Raw genomic sequence first — 22,951 nt, 5'->3', positions numbered from 1 at the left:
AATTGGAAACTGGAGTGCTAGCTGGAGGGTTTAAGAAGAATGAAACTTGGGAGGCACGTGAGTGGCTCAGTCAGTTAGGCATCTGACTCTCGATTTCAGGTCAGGTCATGATCTCACAGTTCGTGGGCTCAAGCCCCACGTTGGGCTCTGCGCTGACAGCGTGGAGCCTGCTTGGGATTCTCTCTCTTCCTCTCTCTCTCTGCCTCTCCCCTGCTCACATTCTCTTTTACTCTCTCTAAATGAATAAATAAACTTAAAAAAAAAAAAGAAGAAGAATGAAACTTGGAGGGAAAAATGTGTAACCAGGAAAAGCATTACTAATTAGAAGTAGATTGGGGCTAATTTGTTTCATGCTTAGACTATCTTAAGAACATGCCACTGAAGTTTTAAAATACTGAATTATGTTAGCAATGGGAGAGGAGGATGGAGGGGGAACAAGGTAGGCATGTGGGCACCATGGGGGAGGGAATGACAATGGAAAGTGACTTTGGCTGTGGCCACCAGGGCCGCCAACAGAGAATTAGCAAAGATAACTTCAGAAAGGTCAGTGTATCAATGGGAATTATTTCTCAGAGCTGAAGAATTTTTGTTTAACAAGAATTTCTCACTTAGAAGGTTTCTTCTTCTCACTTTCTTAGCCAGCAAATAAGTGGCCTATATTAAAAAGTACTTAAGGGAGGAACTTTGTAAAGAAAGGAAATCCTAACCATAAACATACACTTTCATACTTGCAAGTTTTCTTTCACTCTCTCTCAGGACCGAAGGACAGCCACGCCTGTGTCAGTGAGGGTTCTACCAGAGAAACAGAGCTAGTGATAAATACGTTTATGTATATGTTTATATTTATAGAAAAACGGAGATTTATACAGAGAGAGGTTTAAGTATATGTTTATATGTATACGAGGTAATGGAGTCGCATGTTATATATCTGTGGAGGTGTATTTCATGGAATGGTTTATGTCACTGTGGACACTATAAAATCTGAAGTTAGTGGGGCGGACTGACAGGCTCGCAACTCTTGGGTAGGAGCTGAAGCTGATAGTGCTGTTTTGCTTTTAAGGCCTTTCCACTGATTAAGTGAGACCCACCCACATTATCAAGGGTAATATTTACGTAAAGTCAACTGATTGTCAGTGTTAGCAGTATCTACAAAATGACTTCATAGCAATACATGGATTGGTGATTGATTGAATAAGCACCACGGGCTATCCAAGTTGACACGTGAAACTAACCATCACAGCAGAAGACTTCTCCAGACTTGAAATCCCAATTATTATTAGTTGAAGAAACTTTATTCTTTTAAGATTTAGTCTTCTAAGGAATAAAGGAATTACTAAAATAAAGGGGAAAAAAAGGATATGTTTCTTAAATTACATTACAAACGAGATTTTTCTAATTTTGCTCTAATTGCAAATCTTAAGTTAATCATAGCTCTAAGTGAGGTTGAGTATTAAAAACAAAAAATTAGGGGTGCCTGAGTGGCTCAGTCATTTGGGTGTCCAACTCCTGGTTTCAGTTCAGGTTATGATCTCACAGTTTGTGGGTTCGAGCCCCGCATCGGGCTTTGCACTGACAGTGTGGAGCCTGCTTGGGATTCTGTCTCCCTCTCTCTGCCCCTCCCCTACTCATTCATATTCTCTCTCTCTCTCTCTCTCTCTCTCTCTCTCCCCCCTCTCTCTCCTTCTCTCTCAAAATAAATAAACGTTAAAAAAATGAAAAAAAATGTAAAAAATTAAACATACCGAATGTGTCAATGGCCAGAAATGAGATACTCAGATCTTCTGATTTTCCCTTACCTTGTCTCAAACTAAAAATATCAGGGGCCAAGGGGAGAAATCTGACACAGCGACAAAATAAACAAGATTCTGATTTTATAAAAGGGAACAGACTTACTCTTTGTCTTTATTACATGGAACGATCAGAACCCTAAAAATTTGGGGGATTATTGGCAGGTAGAGACAGACAGGATTGGTTTCATGAAGATCAAATTCTGTAACACGTAGACCTCATAAATTCAGGAGAAAACTGCTGGAGAGCACATGATTAAGGGAGCTCCCCAGGCAGAATCAACAGATACAAGATATGGGAGGAGTTTGAGTGATTTGTTGGGGTGATTAAATGGGGAGGTACATTTGGAGCAGAGGTGTCAGTTGGCCTCTTCCCCCTCCTCTGCATGTGGAGTACACTTGCCCACAGGCTAATGCAGTGGGGATCCAGGAGCTGGAGATACGGAGTAGTGCCTCAGGAAGCTGAATATTCCAGGGAGGATGGGGAACACTAAACCAGAAGAGAGATACAAGCCACTCCGACTGGCGGTACATTCCAACCCTCCCCCTTTATAACTAGAAGCAGGCTGTAGAAAATAGCACAGGCTGGAAAACAGAAGTCTAAGACAAAACTGGGTAAAAGACAAAACAGTGATTGTTAAAAGATTTAAGGAAAACCTTCACAATGAGATAGACCTCAAAATCCGAAAGGGGGAAGAATTAGGACACAAGGAAAGAGAGTAAATAAAGCAAACAGAAGAAGACTTCAGAGGGAAAGGTGAGATGCCAATTCAGCCATGAAAAAAAAACACACTAAAATTCTGGTCATTTAAAATATAAAGTAAACCAAAAGACATATCAATAGCAGGACGAACACAGATGAAAAGCAAATTAACTGGCCAAAAGTTGTAGCTGAGCAATTTTCCGAGAATATAATGCAGAGAGCCAAGAAAAGGAAAGCATGAAAGAAGTCAAAAGTCAAAAGGGCAGAATTAAAAATTTCAACTTACATCCAACAACAGTTCCAGGAGAGAGAACAGGTAATAAGGAGAGGAGAAAACAAACAAATAAATAAAAAGCTCAGACCCAAGAAAGAATATGACCTGAAGATTAGAAGAGTCCTCCAGGTGTGGAACGAGGTGATTTAAAGATTGCATATAGATACATCATGGAAATGTTCATGTTAGAAGAAATAAAGAGAAAAATCATAAAAGCTCTCAGAGAAAAATAGGCTATCTCCAAGGAACAAAGATTGAGAGCAGTGCAATATTTTTCATTGGAAAGAAGGAATAATGGTCAGTATCCTCAGAGTTTTGAGGAAATAAAATTTGGAGCCTAAAATCTCATATTCAAACAAATTGTTATTTAAGGGTGGGGAAAAATGAACATATTTTTGGATATGCAAGAAGCTATCAAATGTACCACTTGCAAAATTGAAAGAATTACTTGCATGTATAATCCAGCAACATGACTAACAAATCCAGTAAGAAGGAATAAATGGGATACAGGAAGCAGTAGTACAATTTCTATTTATGCCTGAATAATTGTTGATGGCTAATGTAAAATATTTATTTTAATGACGCTAAAATTCCAAATATTATCAATTTTGGAAACAGTGGGGGTGAGGATGGGCATTAAAAAGGGAAGATTTGGGGTCCCTGGGTGGCTCAGTCGGTTGAGCGTCTGACTTCAGCTTAGGTCATGATCTTGTGGTTTGTGAGCTCGAGCCCCACATTGGGCTCTGTGCTGACAGCTCAGAGCCTGAAACCTGCTTCAGATTCTGTATCTCCCTCTTTTCTCTCTGCCCCTCCCCTGTTCACACTCTGTCTCTCTCTCCCTTTCTCTCTCAATAAACATTAAAAAATATTAAAAATAAAAGGGGGAAGATTGAAAATGTGTGTGTGTGTGTGTGTGCGTGCACGCGCGCACGCATGTTTTGGGGGCAATTTATTTCTAAAAGACTAAAATACGTAAGATTAAAATAAAGTATATACGTTAATGTATATAATTAAATTTGCATATTAAATTTTAAAGTAATAGAAGTACTGGAAAATGTGTTACAACTTACAAACCATGAGCGAAAAATTTGTGCTACAAAGAAAATTTAATCAGTCTTTCAAATTGGAGGAAAGTAATAAACAACATAGTGGAAAACATAAAGTAAGACAAGAGTATACCCATGCATATTGTAATCACAGAAATGTGAATATGCTACATTTTCCCAACGAAAGACAGAGACTCTCACCATTTTTAAAAGAGGTGCATCCACAGCAAGTTTAAAAAGAAGCGATTGGAGTTCCTGCTCCAGTAACAGGATGTGACAAGCTATCGTGACCGCTTTGACCACTAAGTAAAAGAAAACTTGCCCAAATAAAGCACAAAGGAACATACTGAAAACACCGATGAATGAGATAGTAAAGAATTAGTAGGCCATTTCTTACGAAATGAGAGAGGTGAGTGGAAGCCAGAAATCCCCTTTGTGTTACGGGTGTTTGCCAAACGGGGACACTTCATTCTTCATGGACTCAATGGGCACACGAGGGAGAGCGACCAATGCCCAGGGCCCAATCCAAGACTGTTTCATAGGAGACCCTTCTCCATAATGGTCAACTCCCCAAGTACGTTTAGAATAAGGGTAAACGCACCCCAGCTTCTCAACACCCAAGAGAGACAAGGTGATTTTCCCTGGTGTTGAGCAGAGCAGGGTATTGGGATGGATTTTATAGCCACAAGCTGGCCTTAGATTACAAAGTAACCCCAAGTTGCTTCCCTTGGATAGTCTGAAAACTAAAACTCGAGTGAATCAATTTAAACAGATGATACCCCCTACATGACTTGAAGAAGGAAATGCAAATCCTCTCTGGAGAAACGTGTCCATCCCAGACCTCAAAGACTTCAAATAAGTTTTCAAAGAAAACCAGAAGCTCACAGTCAAAAGCAAGCACACAAGGAAAAAAGGCCACTGGTGGTAAGAATCAGAAAAAATAACTGACATGGGCGCCTGGGTGGCTCAGTCGGTTAAGCATCCGACTTCGGCTCAGGTCATGATCTCACGGTGTGTGAGTTCAAGCCCCGCATTGGGCTCTGTGCTGATGGCTCGGAGCCTGGAGCCTGCTTCAGATTCTGTGTCTCCCTCTCTCTCTGGCCTTTCCCCTCTCGAGCTCTGTCTCTCTCAGAAATAGATAAACATTAAAATATATATATATATAACTGGCAGAGGAAAGAGACCTGCAAAGATGTTTGTTTTGTCGAATAATCATGCAGATTAGGAAACATCTACAGTGACTGTGTCTAAACAAATAGAAGACAAGATGGAAAATATCATCACAAAATAGTTAATTACCAAAAAAAAAGCTGGATGCAGCAGATTTGGAAAAAAAAATTCTAGAACAATAATTAAAATTGAAAACTCAGTGTGTGGCCTTAAAAAAAAGATTAGGGAAAGCCAGAGAAAGACAGTGGATGAACAGGAGGATAGCTGGAGAAATTAAGCATGATGTGGCAGAGAGATACAAAGTGACTGAAAATAGGAGATATTAAGAAGTATAAGCCACCGTAAAAAACGTCTAACGAGGGGCGCCTGGATGGCTCGGTCGGTTAAGCGTCCAACTTCGGCTCAGGTGATGATCTCACGGTCCGTGAGTTCGAGCCCCGTGTCGGGCTCTGTGCTGACCGCTCAGAGCCTGGAGCCTGCTTCCGATTCTGTGTCTCCCTCTCTCTCTGCCCTTCCCCTGTTCATGCTCTGTCTCTCTCTGTCTCAAAAATAAATAAACGTTAAAAAAATAAATAAATAAAATAAAGATACATAGAAAAAAATCAGTTACATTATGCCTACAAAAGACACATAAAAATATGACAATACTGAAAGGTTTTTAAATTTTTAAGAATGTAAAAAGATGGGAAAGACATCATTCAGATACTAACCAAGAAATCTATATTAAAGTAGTAATGTTAACATTCAATAATAAAGGGGCATCCGGGTGGCTCAGTTAGTTAAGTATCTGACTTTGGCTCAGGTCATGATCTCACGGCTCGTGGGTTCTAGCCCTGTGTCGGGTTCTGTGCTAACAGCTCGGAGCCTGGAGCCTGCTTTGGATTCTGTGTCTCCCTCTCTCTGCCCACCCCCGCACTCATGCTCTCATGCTCTCTCACTCACTGTCTCTCAAAAATAAGCATTAAAAATTTTTAAAAAAATATTCAATAATAAAGACTTTAAGGTAAAATCATTAGTAGATATAGTCATTTTAAAATGATAAAACATTTCAATTCCACAGAAAATATAACAATTTAAAATTTACATGCTCTCAATAACACAGCCTCAAAATATATAAAGCAAAAATTGTCAAAAAATTGTCAGAAAAGAAAAACAGACAAGTCAACAATCATAATGGAAAAATTTAACACATCTTTTTTTTTAATGTTTATTTATTTATTTTGAGAGAGAGTGCAAGTGGGGGAGGTGCAGAGAGAGAGGAGAGAGAGAGAATCCCCAGCAGGACCCAGTGCAAAGCCTGATGTGGATCTTGAGCCCATGAACTGCAAGATCATGACCTGAGCCGAAGTTGGACACTTAACCGACAGAGCCACCCAGATGCCCCTGTTTGAATCTTATTTAAGGAGAAGACATTCACATAGTACTTATATACTAGAAAAAGCTATTTTTCTAGCTATTTACTAATTGCTATTGAAGCAAATTTTACTCATCATCTTTCCCCATCCATGCTTGATACATTCTTAATAGGAGAGGAGGATCTTTTTAAGAAGACATTTGTTGTTTTGAACAAAAGTAAGCTTGAGTTGGAAGCAAATTTGGGTAAGCTCCAATTATGTCATCTGTAGTTGTGCACAGACTCTCCCAGGGTGTTCAGGTCCTGCACAGACCCTTTGAGAAAAGAGAATGGAAAGACTGAGGGGAGGCTGGACTCCTTTAAGAGAAGCAGGTGTCTCAGCCCCCAGGTGGAGTCATTTCCTGCCCTGTGATAAAGTCCGCCTGGGTGTGCGCCTCTGTCATTACCGTGGGCCAGTGGGGCACCTCCAGAGCAGCATGGTAAGTGGCTATGGTCCCCTACCTTGTTATCACTGTCGCTTCGGTGTGGTAGCAAATTTTACCCATCATATTTGGCCCACTTCACTACCAAACCATCCTTAATAAAGTCTTAATACAAAGGAAGAGATTTTTAAGGAGGCCATTTGTTTCTTTCAATAACTGTGTTTGAGGCAGATTTGGATAAGCTCTCATCCCATGCATCTGTAGTTTTGCAGCTTTTAGGAGAAGCTTGGTTGATTTGCAGTTGTTCACTCCTTTTTTCCTTAATTTTTTTTTTTAATTTTATTTGTATTTTGAAAGAGAGAGAGAGAGGCAGAATCTGAAGCAGGCTCCAGGCTTGGAGCTGTCAGCACAGAGCCTGACATGGGGCTTGAACCCATGAACTGTGAGATCATGACCTGAGCTGCAGTTGGACTGAGCCACCCAGGTGCCCCTGTTCACTGCTCTTAGTTGAAGTGCTGAAGCAGGGAGCCCTCCTTCCTTTCGTTCCATGTTTGTTTTAGACCTGGCATGCTGGGTTTTCTGTAGAAATCAAATTGCTTCACTTTTAGGTAGGCTTGTAGAGTTTCTGGGGACTTCAGACCCAGGTCACCATTGCTAAGCTCATAAATGCGTGGCCGGGTAAAGTACACAGACATCTATCTCCTTGTCCTCTCTTGATTTCAGTTCTCGGGGGACAACAATGAACATAGTTACTTATAATTCCTGCCTGGGGATCATCTTTTAAGATCTACTGGCCTTTTAGTATCTTATGTGCCAGTCTCAGTAATTTTTAGTATGTTAGAATTTTGAATTCTTAAATGGAAGCAGCCTTTCATACTGCTTATTCATCTTCGATGTTCTTAGTCCCTTGGACTCTCTCTTCAACATTTTAAGGATGTTTTAAGTTGTTTTGTTCTTAGAAATGATGCCTTCCTACGTGGGGGCTCCCTGTGGTCCCAGAAACGTTCTGTGTCTCGACTGAATCACTTTCAATATTCTGGGTGTGATATTGTACGATATATGTAGTTTTGCAAGGTATTTCTGCTGGGGGAAATGGGTAAGGGGTACACGAGATCTTTATGGTTTCTTACAACCATGTATGAATCTACAACTTGTCTTTTTTTTTTTAAATTTTTTTTTTTTAACATTTATTCATTTTTGAGAGACAGAGAGAGACAGAGCATGAGTGGGGAAGGGGCAGAGAGAGGGAGACACAGAATCGGAAGCAGGCTCCAGGCTCTGAGCCATCAGCCCAGAGCCCGACGCGGGGCTCGAACTCACGGACTGTGAGATCATGACCTGAGCTGAAGTCGGCCGCTTAACCGACTGAGCCACCCAGGCGCCCCATCTTGTCTTTATCTCGAAATAAAGTGAATTAGAAAATAGTGCCTTCCTAGTAATTCAAATAGCCACGGTAGCAGCATTTATGAATGTGCGGTGACTTACCAGTATTGGTATTTGGTGGGCAGTTTACAGTCTCATTTTATAGTGTGACTAATATTTAGCAGAGGCTCCGAAAGGAGGGAAAGGCTAAGAGAAGCAGAAGGTATAGATAGCCTTCTGTACTTTGGGACACAGTTATGTCTTGATTGGTCCTTCTTGGGCCAAGTATTCCTGGCGAGTCCCAAAAGGACATTATCATGCCTATGTCTGAATCACTTGGGTAGCAGACCTTGTGAAGACACTGTTACCTAAATTTAGGGAGCTTTGATCTGATTACAGTAGCTGATGTGCAGAGATCGTTGGAAGCCCAGCAGGTACGGGAGGGATGAGTGCTTTAAGAGTCTTAGAAACTGGTTTATGATGGAACATGTTGTTTGATTTTTATATGCCATACAGAGGTGGGAATATTGGTTGGTACTGAGTCAGGTGCTTAATTTTTTTTTAATGTTTATTTATTTTTGAGACACACACAGAGAGAGGGAGACCCAGAATCTGAAGCAGGCTCCAGGCTCCGAGCTGTCAGCACAGAGCCGGACGCAGGGCTCAAACTCACGAACCGTGAGATCGTGACCTGAGCCGAAGTCGGACGCTTCACCGACCGAGCCACCCAGGCACCCCTAGTGAGGTGCTTTCTAAATTGAGCTCACAGCCTTCGTCACGGGAGACCCGTAGCTGCACAGAGAAGGAACAAGGGGGAGGAGGTATTCAGGCGGTGAACTCGAATCCCTCATAAAGCAGAGAGGGCTGTGTCAGACCTTGTGAATCAAGGAGACAAAGTGCGCGGGCTTGGTGCAGCGGGAACGGGAACAGAGTCCAAGTCTGACTGCAGGGCTGCAATCAGCCAGAGCTGCCTCCCTCCCTCCCTGGACTGAGTGGCCTTTTTGTCGTTGAGTCTCAACCTGTCCCATGCCCACCAGCCACCGAAACCCAGCAACAACGTGCAAATCCCCAACTGCTGTCCTTGCGGTTTTCAGGATGGAACTTTTTCTTTCCTTCTCTCAGAGGAGCAAATATTCGTGTCCGTGTAAATTATCAAGAAAGTTAGATGGTGGCCTTTAAGAACAAGATGTGAATGGTGATTTAAAAGTAGGAGGGAGAGTGGAGGCCAATGAGGGTGGTAGAAAACAGTAGGCTTTACACAAGAAAAATAATCACTGTCCAGACACAACTGCTGTTAAGATTTAATGGTTTTTTTGCATTTTTAAAGATCTGTTTTGGGGCATCTGGGTGGCTCAGTCGGTAAAGCATTCGACTCTTGATTTCGGCTTAGGTCATGATCTCACCGTTTGTGGGTTCGAGCCCCGTGTCTGGCTGTGTGCTGTCAGTGCAGATCCTGCTTGGGATTCTTCCTCTCTCTCTGCCCCTCCCCCACCTGCACTCTCTCTGTCTCTCAAAATAAATAAATTAAAAACTTAAAACAATATCTTTCTATGCTTACTTTCTAATGTATTTGATATCATACTTTGTATACAGCTATACAACTTACATACCTTTTTACTTGATAATTTATCATAAGCATTTCCCATGTCAAAAATATTCAAGGGTTACTTAACCCTTTCTAGAATGCCCAATGATACATGAATGTAGACTGGTTCTTGATTTTCACTTTCTAAATAATGCTGTGAGTGCCAGTGTGCCTAAATCTTTGTATTTGAGACTCTTTTCTTAATAATCCACTTATGTATGTCATTTGCCTATTTACCTACTAGGTATCATAAGTGGGTTTTTTTTTTTTTTTTTGAAGATTTTATTTTGGGGATGGGTGCACCAGGGTGGCTCAGTTGGTTGAGCATCTGACTCGTGATTTTGGCTCAGGTCATGATTCCAGGGTCATTAGATCGAGCCCTACATTGGGCTGTGTGCTGGTCGTGGAGCCTGCTTGGGATTTTCTCTCCCTCCTCCTCTGACCCTCTCCCCCACTTCCGTGCATACTCTCTCTCAAATTAAAGAAAAAAAAGAATTAAATACATACAAATAAAAATAAACTATTTTATGCAAACAAATGGTTAGCTCTCCAACATGTATTAATAGGTAAAAAAGAAACCCGATGTATAGTAACATGTATGTTACGCTTCTGAGTGTTTTTAAGTATGTATGTGTATATGTGGGAAATTTCCAGAAGTATAAACAAAAAAAGTGCTTTTATGGAGTATACCTTATGCTAGGGTTTTGAGGTGTTTTTTAAAATTTTGTTGTGGTAAAATATATATAACATAAAACAAAACAAAACAAAACAAAATAAAATAAAATAAAATACTATTGAAGTCTAGGGAAAAAGGAGATTTTATTTTAAAGTAACCTCTACCCTCCACGTGAGGCTCAAACTCACAACCCCAAGATTGAGAGTCACGTGCTCTACTGACTGAGCCAGCCAGGCACCCCACAAGTGTTTTTTTTTAAATTAATGTATATAAAATTGCCTTATCTATAGCCCTTAATGTGAAGGACTATATGTAAGTTAATTTTTACATACATCAACATTTTTGTTTGTTTATTACAGTATTGAGTCTAAACATTTCTGGGTTGTTAAATCCCTTACATGTAAGTTTCCTTGGTAAATTCTCCACTACTTTTATGCTTAGAACATCCTTCCTTATTCAGAGCACATCTGGATAGTAAATATAAAATCTCAAGATATGAAAAGGTAGCACTTTAAAGTGCACTGGGTCTTAATACGTGTCAAGGTTATAAATTGATTTTTGAGGGGGCGGGGTTTATTCCCTTCCAGTAACTAGCAGCTATTTTTCTGGGTGAGGCAGCTTGATTTTATACATATATGGTATTTAACATGTATATAGCCTTACCTCATTCTTAGCCCCATTGCACAATAGGTGCTTAAATTACATTGTTGAAAGAAACCTTTTAGTGAAATTGGAGTCCTTGGTTTAATTGTTCCTAAAGCTTACCTGCAGCCTGGTTTTTGCTTTCCGTGAGACTCTTTTCATTAGCTTTATAATACATTTCTGTTGCTGGCTTCAGCTAGTTGGTTTCTCTCAGTTGTGAGCGGAATTACTGAGGGACAGAGCGTGTGTTACCTAAGAAGGCCTGCTTCGTTCTAACTTAACTATGGCTTATTTCAGAGGGAGTGCCTTTCCATTCACATTGGCCAAGCTGGCATCCAGATTGGGGATGCTTGCTGGGAACTCTACTGCCTGGAACATGGAATCCAGCCAGACGGCGCTGTTCTCGACAGTAAAAAGGATCAGGTGGAGAATGCTAAAGTGGAGCATATGGGCGCGTCTTGCAATACCTTCTTCAGTGAGACCAGAGCCGGGAAGCATGTGCCCAGAGCCCTCTTCACGGACCTGGAGCCAACTGTTATAGGTAATGTGGGGCTGGCATTCTAGCGTGCTTAACCAGGTCCACAACCACAGCAAACAAACCCAGTACGAGTGCCTGGGATCATCAGATTACACTGGATCTATCTCAACAGGATCACAGGGACCCTTTTTAAATTTAGAAGGTCACTCATGACCCCGTAAGGTGATCAGCATGAAACATACCCAGAGGGCATACTAGCTTAGCTCTCTTTTCCTATGTGATAAAACACATTCAAACCTTGTGAGTTTCTCCACACACATCTGTTGTAGCAGAAGATCAGATCTTTTCCTGGATTGGAAAGCCAGTTGCTAGAAGCTTCTGACAAAGAATCTGAAATTTGGCATGACCCGAACATGATTCCAAAGAGGCAAGGAGCCAAATAAATCTTCTAATTGTGGGGGAAGTGAATACAACGTTATGATTATTAATGGAAGACTTGAGTAAGCACTTGAAATGGGTCTACAGAAATGCTGGGGGGAAGAAGGGGTCTTACTGACTTGGAAAGGCTGGAGAGGGGGTGGATTTGGGTTTGGTATTATGCATCAATTATTTACTGCTGTGTAATAAACTGCCTCCAAAATTAGTGGTTTGAAACAATAATGATCACTATTTTGTCCATGACTCTACAGTTTGGACGGGGCTCAGAGGGCAGTGCTCCTCTCTGCTCTACAGGGTTTCCTAAGGAGGCTCAAGTGGGAGCTGGAGGATCCACTTTGAAGAATTCTTTTTTTATTTTTTTTAATGTTTATTTATTTTTGAGAGAGAGAGAGACAGACAGACAGACAGAGTGAGAGCGGGGGAGGGTCAGAGAGAGAGGGAGACACAGAATCTGAAGCAGGCTCCAGGCTCCGAGCTGTCAGCACAGAGCCCGACGCGGGGCTCGAACTCACGAACTGTGAGATCGTGACCTGAGCCGAAGTCGGATGCTCAACCGACCGAGCCACCCAGGCACCCCTGGAGGATCCACTTTGGAAGTGTTTCACCCTCATGGCTGGCAAGTTGGTGCTGGCTTGTTGGCTGAGAGCTGGGTCAGGGCTGTGGGGGCCACGGGCCTCCCCGCGGGCTGCCGAGACTTCCTCACAGCACGGCAGCGGGGTTCCAAGAGCAAGCATCCCAGGAGCACAAGGCTGAAGTCCATGGCATTTTAATACTCTAGGCTCGGAAGGGTGTTGACCTGCTGTTATTTGCTGGGTCAAGGCCATTACACACAGAGATCCACCGAGGAAGGGAGTATAAGACCTCACCTCTTGATGCGCCAAGAGCGAGGTTTGAGAAGCACACGTGAGATGAGAAATACTCTGGTGGCCATCCTTGGAAAATGCAGTCTGTACGTGCTGGATTAGAGTTCATTTCCTGATCAGAACAATGTCAGATCAGGTATCACACTGAAGGCTGATTGGTGCCCGTGGGAAGCAGATGCTGGAAAGGGTTATTATGAGGGAAACATGAGAACCGCTGAAGCCAGGATGCCTGCAGACAGATTCAGTATTTGGTAGACGTGAAAGAATTAAAAATAAGGAAATAGCAGTGGCTTCAAGAACAGGCGAAGCTAGTCTGAGGCTAAGAGAGGCAGTTACGTTGTATTTGGACTCTGAGTTATCAGTGCCCGAAGAGAATATCTGAATTTTTGTTTCTGACAAGTGGGACTTTGCAGCCATGAGCTTCAGTTGCAGTCTGGTATCCCCGAAACCCGGACGGAGTGGAATATGTCCCCAGAGGACTGCGGTAAATGTAACTAAAGAAGCAACGCGAGAGGCCACATCTCAGAATTATGAATATTGTAGCAGGTATTTTAACTTGTGCCAATCCGAAGACGCTGGGCCAGTTGGAGGTTTAAGACCTGGGATCAGGAGCTGAGCAAGTCAGGGAAGAGCTAGGAGGCAGGAAGAAACCAGAAGAAATTCCCCAGTCCTCTGGAATACAGCATAAAGAGAGGGTCCGGAGCTGGCCCAACCAAAGAGGCGTATGCTCCAGCTTGGAGGAGAAGGTGCTGATTTTCCTTGTTCTCTTCAGCAACTAAGAGAGCCTCATATGTGTGAGGCACTGTCCTTGACATTGGAGGTGTATGTAGTCGTACTCTTCATGGAGCCCATATTCTAGTGGCGGGCAGTTCTATAAAAACCAAATAGTGTGCCTGATGGTGATGGGTGGATGGGGAAAAATAAGGCAGAGCCGTAGGGGTAGGGAATGTTGTCCAAGTGGTGGGAGGTGCTTTTTCTAAAAGAATGTCAAGGAAGGCCTTGAAGGGAGGGCGAGCTGAAGGAAGAGAGGGCGGGAGCCTTACCTCTCTGGAAGAGATCAGAAAAGACTTGATGGACTAAGTGACAGTCCATCTGAATCTTGAAGACGGGGTAAGAGGACTTTTAACAGTTCACAGATGAAACAGAATGGAAAACACGAACAAAGACACACTCAGATACCTGTGAATATTGTTTCTGCTTGAAAATGGAGAGGATGTTGATATAGTGGAGTCACAGAAGACTTAAACTGGCATGGAGGCAGACTATGGAATTTCCTTGAATAATATGTGTGGTATGAATCTGATGGGAAATAAAAAGACTTAGAGCAAGGGAATGGCAGATTTAGAACTATACTTCAGTAATATTAATCACAGAGATGTATTCATTCCTGTATTCAATATTTCTTTAGCACCTGCTCTGTGCCAAGTACTGATCTAGAAAGAGAGTAGATTAAGTTACAAGATTTTTGTGTTGGATGGACTGGAATGGAGAATACCAATTGGAGAGGGGTCTTAACAGTAGAGGATTGAGGCGCCTGGTGGCTCAATCAGTTAAGCATCTCACTCTCTCAATTTCAGCTCAGGTCATGATCTCATGGTTCGTGGGTTCAAGCCCCGTGTCGGACTCTGTGCTGACAGCACAGAGCCTGCTTGGGATTCTTTCTTTCTGCCTCTCCCCTGCTTGTGCGCACTTTCTCTCTCTCTCTCTCTCTCTCTCTCTCTCTCTCTCTCTCTCTCTCAAAATAAGTAAACTTTAAAAAAAATAAAAAAAGAAACAGGAATGGATCATTTGCCAATGGATGTTCTTGAGAGAATTCAGGGGTGTCTCCCAGATTTCGCTGTTTCAATAATGGGGTTGAGAAATGAGGTAGGAATTCCAGAAGGGGACCTAGTTTTGGGCATGAGGAATTTGAAGGGTCTGCAGGTTGGTCCCTTCCCCTTAGAAGATGGGGAACCAGAGGTGTTCAGTGAAAAGTTACCCGATAGAGTTAGTACTAAAAAGCTGTGAAAGTGGCTGATGTTCTCCAAAGCCAGCCTGAATGGTTTTGAGTAAAGGAAAGGTTAAGTTTAGGTTGTGTTTGTGGAGTAGAATTCTACTAAAGATATTCATAGGCAGAACAAGGGAGAGAGGGGAGGGAGGGACGGTTCAGAGTGGCTGTGGGGCCCCATGACTGAGGGTGTGTCGTTCTTCTCCTCCTTCCCTCTCTTCTCTGGGGTAGTGACCAAGGATTTGGTGACGGGGAGGAAGGTGCTCATTGAGGAGTTCTGATTGGAATAATGGGGTGATGGTGTGTGAGACCTTGGAGATAGGAGTAGAGATTTAAGACATGTTTGGAGAGGAGGACAGAGGGTCAAGTGACGTGTGAGGAGTGTGCCAAGTGTGAGTCTGAAGGGGCCGAGAGCAAAGCTGGGGTGGATGGTACCCGTGAGGTGGGGACCAGGCGAGGAGGGATTTGGGGCGGGCGGCAAGCCTCCGGCTCTGATCACCCGTCACAAGGCCAGGCTGTGTGAGCAGACCCGTGAAAGTAACACGAAGGGAGGAGGAGTGGGAAAAGAAACTGCCGGGAGCACAAGGTCGTGGTGAGAAGGAATTTAGCAAAATTCAATGAACATTCATCCATCTAGGTAATGGGAGTAGACGGATGAATGAATATTGATCCCTTCCCTGCTGCTGTCCTAGTGAGTTCAGGCTGTTGTGACAAAATATCGTAGACTAGGGGTTAAACGGTGGAAATTTATTTCTCGCTCTTGTGGAGGCTGGAAGTTCAAGACCAGGGTGGCAGCGTGGTCGGTCTCTGATGAGCGCTGTCTTCTGGCTTTGCAGCTGGCCACCTTCTTGCCATGTCCTCACATAGCAGAGAGATCCGCTCTCTGTCCTCTGACAAGGGCACTAACCCCATTCACGAGGGCCCCACCCCCATGGCCCGGTGACCTCCCCACACCATCACGCCGGGGGTGAGGGCTTCAACACCTATTCAAGACAGATCTTGGGGAGACATGAACATTCAGTCCATAGCAGTACCATGTATCAGTGAGGAACTGCATGGATATTTTCCTATAATCCCTTTAGTATTCTGTCAGGAAACCTTGCTATCCTCAGTTAACAGATGAAGCCGCCCAGTCTTGGGCAGGTTCTGGAACTTGCCTTAGATCGTTGAACTTTTGAGGGTAGAACTGGGTTTGACCCCAGATTTGCATACTAATAAGAGCCATTCTCTTTTTTTTTAATTTTTTTATTTTTTTATTTTTATTTTTTTCAATATATGAAGTTTATTGTCAAATTGGTTTCCATACAACACCCAGTGCTCATCCCAGCAGGTGCCCTCCTCAATGCCCATCACCCACCTTCCCCTCCGTCCCACCCCCCCATCAACCCTCAGTTTGTTCTCAGTTTTTAAGGGTCTCTTATGCTTTGAAGAGCCATTCTCTTTTAACAACAACAACAACGAAACAGTATAAGCTAGTGGAGAAGACAATGTAAATGGTGGTAGCAACACGAACACCTGTGTTAAGCCAAACCATATAAAGTTGCCAGCGGTTGATTATTTTTTATCTAAAAAATGTCAGTGTTGTACGATGCCACCTAGTAACAACAGAAATGTCTGCAAGGTGCAGAGGTATCCCCGAGGAAGGGACGAGTAACTAGAGAGCCATCCAACGTCTTCTCCCGAGGGAACAGCACTGGCAGATTCACAGAGGCCTGGAGGAACCTGCACGTGTCACAGGAGTTCCGTGTGGCAGGAACTTGGGGCCGAGTTGGGGGGCAATGGTACAGAAAGACCATCGGGCTGGGTCATGGGCTAGGAGGTGTGGTTGGAGAAAGGCTTTGGCAACTTTAAGATTTTGGGGGAGACAGTTGTAAGGATTTCAGGTGGAGTGGGGCCGAACAGCTTTGGAAGTAAGGAAGCAAGGATTGTCAAATCATCCTTTTTAAAAACCACTTCACTTCCTGAGGGTGCTGGTTAGGTAAAGACGCTGGGCCAGATCACTCGTGTCACTGAGCAAAGTGGGAAAGGTGCCAGGAAGGGAGCGGACAGTTTGGGTGTGCTCACGAATGGCAGTGCTATAATCACTGATCTCTGGAAAAGTCGATTTTACTGAAAGAATTTATGGAACTAACTTCAGAATCTCAACTGGACATTATCATGAAGAACCGGGCTTCCAGAATGCTATAAATTCCCTTCTTAGGCTGAATTCAGCCTTAGACTTTTAGGTGAAAAGCAGAGTCCACCCAGAATATATGCCCACTTCTATCTTGTTTATAAGTGTATCTTTTAAAAACCTTAACTTTGGGTTTTTTGTTTATTTTTTTTGGTGTGCATATGTTAAAACTCATTTAAATAAATTTTGGTAAATTAAGTATTTGGGGGTGTACAAAATTGTGGTTTAGAAATTCATGGTGATGTTCAGGGGAGCAAGGTGAATTGAGAGAGCCATCTTGTTCTTAGACATTGGCTCATTTCCTCTTAGGCAGTGATCTTCTGAAATGAACTATAGGTATCTGGTGACGGGACCAATGTGGTATTTGCATAAATACATGTCCTGAGCTAATTGTATCATCATTAAAAAAAATTTTTTTTAATGTTTTTATTTTTGAGAGAGAGCAAGAAGACAGAGCACGAGCGGGGCAGGGGCAGAGAGAGAGGGAGACACAGAATCAGAAGCAGGCTTCAGGCCTTGAGCTGTCAGCGCAGAGCCCGATGCTGGGCTTGAACCCGTCAACCGCGAGATTATGACCTGAGCCCAGGTCGGAAGTTCAACCGACTGAGCCCAGGCGCCCCTGTATCATTATTATTTATAACGGTTTCCTGTGGGTTGCGCGTTGTGCCCTGTGATCTCATTTAATCCTTGTAACAGTTCAATGGGGCAGGTCTTGTTATTATCCATGTTTGTGAGATGCAACAATGGAGGCTTAGGGATGGTAAGTGACTGCCCCGTAGCTGAATGGGGAAGGAGAACCTGAATGCAGGAACCGGATTCTTGGACACACGCCCTTGCTGCCGTGCAGTGTCCCACCGTAACCAGGGCAGCGTCCCCAGAGCCTGCTTAGCCCTCCAACATAATTCTTCAGGAAGTGCGCTATGTGGATGGTTCTAAATTTGGGGAGGGGGACATGGACCTGGGACACATGTGTCTTGGCATTTCCTCATGCTGCCCAGGTTTCTAAAAGGCAACAAAAGTAGGCAGGAGTTGCGCTTGGTTGTACTGAAGATTGCCAGTATCGTAACCCGTTTCCCGGTTTTAGGCATTTATGTTAACTGCGTTTGAGTTGTGTATTTGAGTTGGCCACACCTTTCTTATTAAAGCCTCTTTCCTTGCATACTACTAATGATTTAGATTGGTATGCTTTTCCTTGCTTTACTGGCACGCAGTTGGCCATTTGTGGATAGAGGTACTTGGCCTTGAAATGCCAGCGTGATCCCAGGGTGTGTGATGGGTGTGAATAGTGTCTCTTAAATATCTGTGTCCACCTAGAACCTCAGAATGTGACTTCATTTGGAAATAAGGTCTTTGCAGCTGTACTGAGTTAAGATGGGGTCACACTGGATGGGGGTCGGCCCTACATCCCACGGTCTGTGTCCTTATGGGAAGAAGAGGGGACACGGCAGGGGGAATGGCACGTGTGACAGAGGCAGGCACTGGGGTCATGCAGGTACACTCAGAGGAACTCTGCAAACTGGCAGAGGTCACCAGAAGCCAGGAGAGTGGCATGGAACAGCCTCTCCCTGTCACCTCCGGAAGGGACCAGCACTGCTAACACCCTGATATGCGACTTCCTGAGCTGTGAGAGAACAGATTTCTCTCGTCCGAAGCCACCCAATTTGTTGTCATTTGTCACGGCAGCTCTAAGGAACTGATGAAGGGTGTGTGATAGGGAAACATACTTTCTGCTTATCTGGGAATAATGATACCCGTCCCTAGACTAAGGAAGGGTGATTCCGTGGTTTCAAGCCATTTGTCCACCACACGGGAGGACGGAGCAATCAGGGTCCTGGGCCGTGCAAGAATTCGGAGCAGGGCGTGCTGACCTCGTCTCCTCCTGCCCATGGGAGCATGCTGACCTCGTGTCCCCCTGCAGATGGGAGCGTGCCCACCTCGTCTCCTCCTGCAGATGGAAGCGCGCTGAGCCCCTCTCCCCCTGCAGATGGGAGCGCGCTGACCTCATCTCCCCCTGCAGATGGGATCCGAGCCGGCCAGCAGCGCTCGCTCTTCCCCCCGGAGCAGCTCGTCAGCGGCAAGGAAGATGCGGCAAACAACTACGCCCGAGGCCGCTACTCTGTCGGCGTGGGCATCATCGACCTCGTGCTGGAGAGGATCCGAAAGCTGGCAAGTGGCTCCCCTCTCCCTAGACAGGTGCCCCGGTGCCTGGGCCCCACCTCCCAAGGGACCGGCATTTTCTAGCACAGGCATCACGGCATCCAGCCTCTCCCCTTGGAGCCTCCTGCGGATGCGCAAAGTCGAGAAGCCACCGTATGTTGGCTCTGATTACGCTTTGTTCCGTAGGAAGGGCCGAAGAGACCTTTACCCTTGTTATATATAGCCCCATCTGCTCTTTTTTGGGTTTTTTTTTTTCTAGATTTATGGGGAAATGTTTTATTTTTCCCCCACTGCTTTATTGAGGTCTAACTGACACGCAACACTGTGTAAATTCAAGGTGTACGTGTGATGATTTTATACACCTGTCCTGTACAGCGATTGCGGGAATATGGTTAATGTGTGTGCGTGTGGTAAGAGCGTTTAAGATCTCTCTTAGCAACTTCCTTTTTTTATTTTAGTTTTTTTAATGCTTCTTTATTTTTTTTTTTTTTTAATTTTTTTTCAACGTTTTTTATTTATTTTTGGGACAGAGAGAAACAGAGCATGAACGGGGGGAGGGGCAGAGAGAGAGGGAGACACAGAATCGGAAACAGGCTCCAGGCTCCGAGCCATCAGCCCAGAGCCTGACGCGGGGCTCGAACTCACAGACCGCGAGATCGTGACCTGGCTGAAGTCGGACGCTTAACCGACTGCGCCACCCAGGCGCCCCAATGCTTCTTTATTTTTGAGAGAGAGAGAGTGCGAGGGAGGGAGGGGCAGAGAGAGAGGGAGACACAGAATCTGAAGCAGGCTCCAGAGCCCAACGTGGGGCTTGAACCCGTGACCGCGGGAGATCATGACCTGAGCTGAAGTCGGTCGCTCAACTGACTGAGCCACCCAGGTGCCCCATTTCTTAGCAGCTTTCAAGCATACAATACAGTATTGTGGACTAGAGTCACCATGCTGCCCGCTAGATCCCCAGAACTCATTCACTTTCTAACTGAAAGTTTCTGCCCTGCAAACGTTGCCTCCCGGTTGCCCCCACCCACAGCCCCTGGCAGACACTGTTCTACTTTCCCTTTTTATGAGTTTGATCCATGATACAAATGGGATGATACAGTATCTGGCTTTCTATGTCTGACTTCCCTCACTTAGCGTAATGCCCTTAACATCCATCCGTGCCGTACAAATGGCAGGAGGTCCTTCTTTTTAAGGATTAGCCTCCTTCCACTCTTGCTTCTGCCCAACTCGTGGCTTATCTTGTTATCACAGACGTCCAAAGCATCTGGACACTCGTCCTTTTCCAGTAGCATCCCACTATTTGTGAAGTTAACAAGAGGCACATCCTACCTGGAGATGAGTTACCCTACTTACGAACAGTCAGTTCTTCTTCGGGGATCTGGAGAATCCTTTGTCTAGGACCTGTTTTGGTGTTCGACATAATCCTTAAGTAATGCGATGCCTTTTACACCCACAGAGTAGACTGGGTATAGAGGTGATAAGTACTTCATCTACTGGCGGAGGGGGAGGGATCTGTTGCTGCAGTATTTTGCCAGTCATTTTCTTGTCTTTGTTACTGATAAAGACCTTGCTTTAGATCACATGCAGATAAATCCGTGGAGGGCAGCTAACGACAGGCGGATGTTCAGGTTTTGCCTACAGTAAAATTCTAAAGCGCTTCCCCTACTCCACACGCTCGCATGTGTTACCGTGGCGTTGATCACGGTTGACCAGTCCTTTTTGAAGGTTTTGTTTGTTCAGGGGAGCCTGTAGTGTCCCCTCTCACTGCTTCTGGCTTCGTTGGGCCCATTCTCACGTCTCCTTTACTTCCCCAGGCGGAGCACTGCAGTGGGCTTCAGGGATTTTTGATTTTCCGGAGCTTTGGAGGAGGGACTGGATCGGGATTTACATCTCTCTTAATGGAGAGGCTCGCGGCAGAATATAGCAGGAAGACGAAGCTGGAGTTCTCGGTCTATCCGGCCCCCAGGATCTCCACTGCTGTCGTAGAACCTTACAACTGCATCCTCACCACCCACTCCACCCTGGAGCACTTGGACTGCACCTTCATGGTGGACAACGAGGCCGTCTATGACATCTGCCACCACAAACTCGGTGCCGAACGCCCCTCTTATGCCAACATTAATAGGCTGATAGGTCAGGCGGTCTCTTCCATTACTGCTTCCCTCCGGTTTGAAGGGCCCTTGAATGTGGACCTGACTGAATTCCAGACCAACCTCATACCGTATCCGAGAATACATTTCCCCGTGACAGCCTTTGCCCCCATCGTCTCTGCCGACAGCGCCTACCACGAGGAGCTCTCCGTGTCCGACATCACCGCTGCTTGCTTTGACTTCTCCAATCAGCTGATCAAGTGCGACCCTCGGCTAGGGAAGTACATGGCCTGCTGCCTCCTCTACAGAGGGGACGTGGTCCCTAAAGATGTGAATGCAGCCATTGCAGCCACGAAGCTGAGGAACTCTGTGCAGTTCGTAGACTGGTGTCCAACCGGTTTCAAGGTGGGCATCAACAGCCAGCCACCCACGGTGACGCCAGGAGGGGACCTGGCCAAGGCCCGGCGGGCTGTGTGCATGTTGAGCAACACCACGGCGGTCGTGGAGGCCTGGGCCCGCCTGGACCGCAAGTTCGACCTCATGTACGCCAAGAGGGCGTTTTTACACTGGTACGTCGGAGAAGGCATGGACGAAGGCGAGTTCTTAGAGGCCAGGAAAGACTTGGCAGCCCTGGAGAAGGATTACGAAGAAGTGGGGCAAAGTCCCTGAGGCAAATGTGGCCGGTGAGGATGAAGACTCCATCAAAGCCCGTGCTTTCTTTTCAGGACACTATTTACACCTCGCGGGTAGATGTCCCCATTAGAAGAAACTGGAAACCGAATCAAGCAAGACCCTGAGTTCCACACTAGATGAGATGGCTCGGTACCAACAATGAGCTCAGATTTCCTTGTCTGTAGTGCAGTTCAGCACGGCTCTTGAACCTTTCAGGTTTGGGGTCCTTCGAGCTACTGGATCACCTCTATGTTTCTTTCCTTCTTTTTTTTTTCTCATAATGGAAACCTAGCTCTATTCTTGGATTTTGCAACAAAAGTCCATGAACCCCTAAAGTCAGTGCTCTTGCTTTCCCTTTCCTGAGGTGTAAAACAGCACATATTAATTATTACTGTTATTTCCCCCGTGCCTATATTTTGTACGTTGATTAAATAATGAATATTTTCAGTATCATTCTTTTCTTTCTTCCAAATGTGGGCCTTAACGTCACACAGTTTGCTGTTTATACAAACAAACCAGTAGCAAGAATATTCTTGGGTCTTTGAAATATTTTTTTTTTAACGTTGATTTATTTTTGAAGGAGAGAGACAGAGCGTGAGGAGGGAGGGGCAGAGAGAGGGGGGAGACACAGAATCCAAAGCAGCCTCCAGGTCTGAGCTGTCAGCACAGAGCCCGACACAGGGCTTGAACCCGTAAACCACGAGATCATGACCTGAGCCGAAGTCAAAGGCTTAACCCACTGAGCCACCCAGGCGCCCCGGGTCTTTCAAACATTTGCATCTGTGATCCTGTGGGTCAGAAGGTGAAAGTGAGCTCCCTCGGCTCCCCATCCTTGAAGAGATGTTCTCCAAGTGTGGCCGGCAGAGCCCTGCATCAGACCCAGTTGAGAGGTTTGGGGGAAAAAATGCATAATCTTGAGCTTTGCTGTGGACTTGCTGGATGAGAAGCCCTGGGGACTGGAGAGGGCATGATGACCCAAGAGTTTGAAGTTAAAAAAAAAAACAAAACACGTAATGGAATTCATTTTTGATACTAAATTATCCCACTTTCAAACCAGCTATAACTCCAAATG

General features: G+C 44.7%; 1 protein-coding gene across 1 annotated transcript; it reads left to right on the top strand.

Annotated features, from left to right (window-relative positions):
* The first annotated feature begins 456 nt into the window (after window positions 1-456).
* TUBAL3 (tubulin alpha like 3) lies at window positions 457-22,462 on the top strand. The gene is made up of 4 exons (XM_047065238.1): window positions 457-543; window positions 11,319-11,562; window positions 18,978-19,126; window positions 20,932-22,462. Exons 1-4 carry the CDS (start codon window positions 457-459, stop codon window positions 21,874-21,876), a joined length of 1,425 nt encoding a protein of 474 aa, XP_046921194.1. The 3' UTR covers window positions 21,877-22,462.
* Window positions 22,463-22,951: the final 489 nt, after the last annotated feature.

Source organism: Lynx rufus, unplaced genomic scaffold (assembly GCF_022079265.1).
Source record: "Lynx rufus isolate CCGP_SWC_20201006 ecotype Redwood Valley unplaced genomic scaffold, mLynRuf1.p SCAF_7, whole genome shotgun sequence".
Taxonomy (NCBI): Eukaryota; Metazoa; Chordata; class Mammalia; order Carnivora; family Felidae; genus Lynx; species Lynx rufus.
This window is presented reverse-complemented; position numbering and strand designations above follow the sequence as displayed.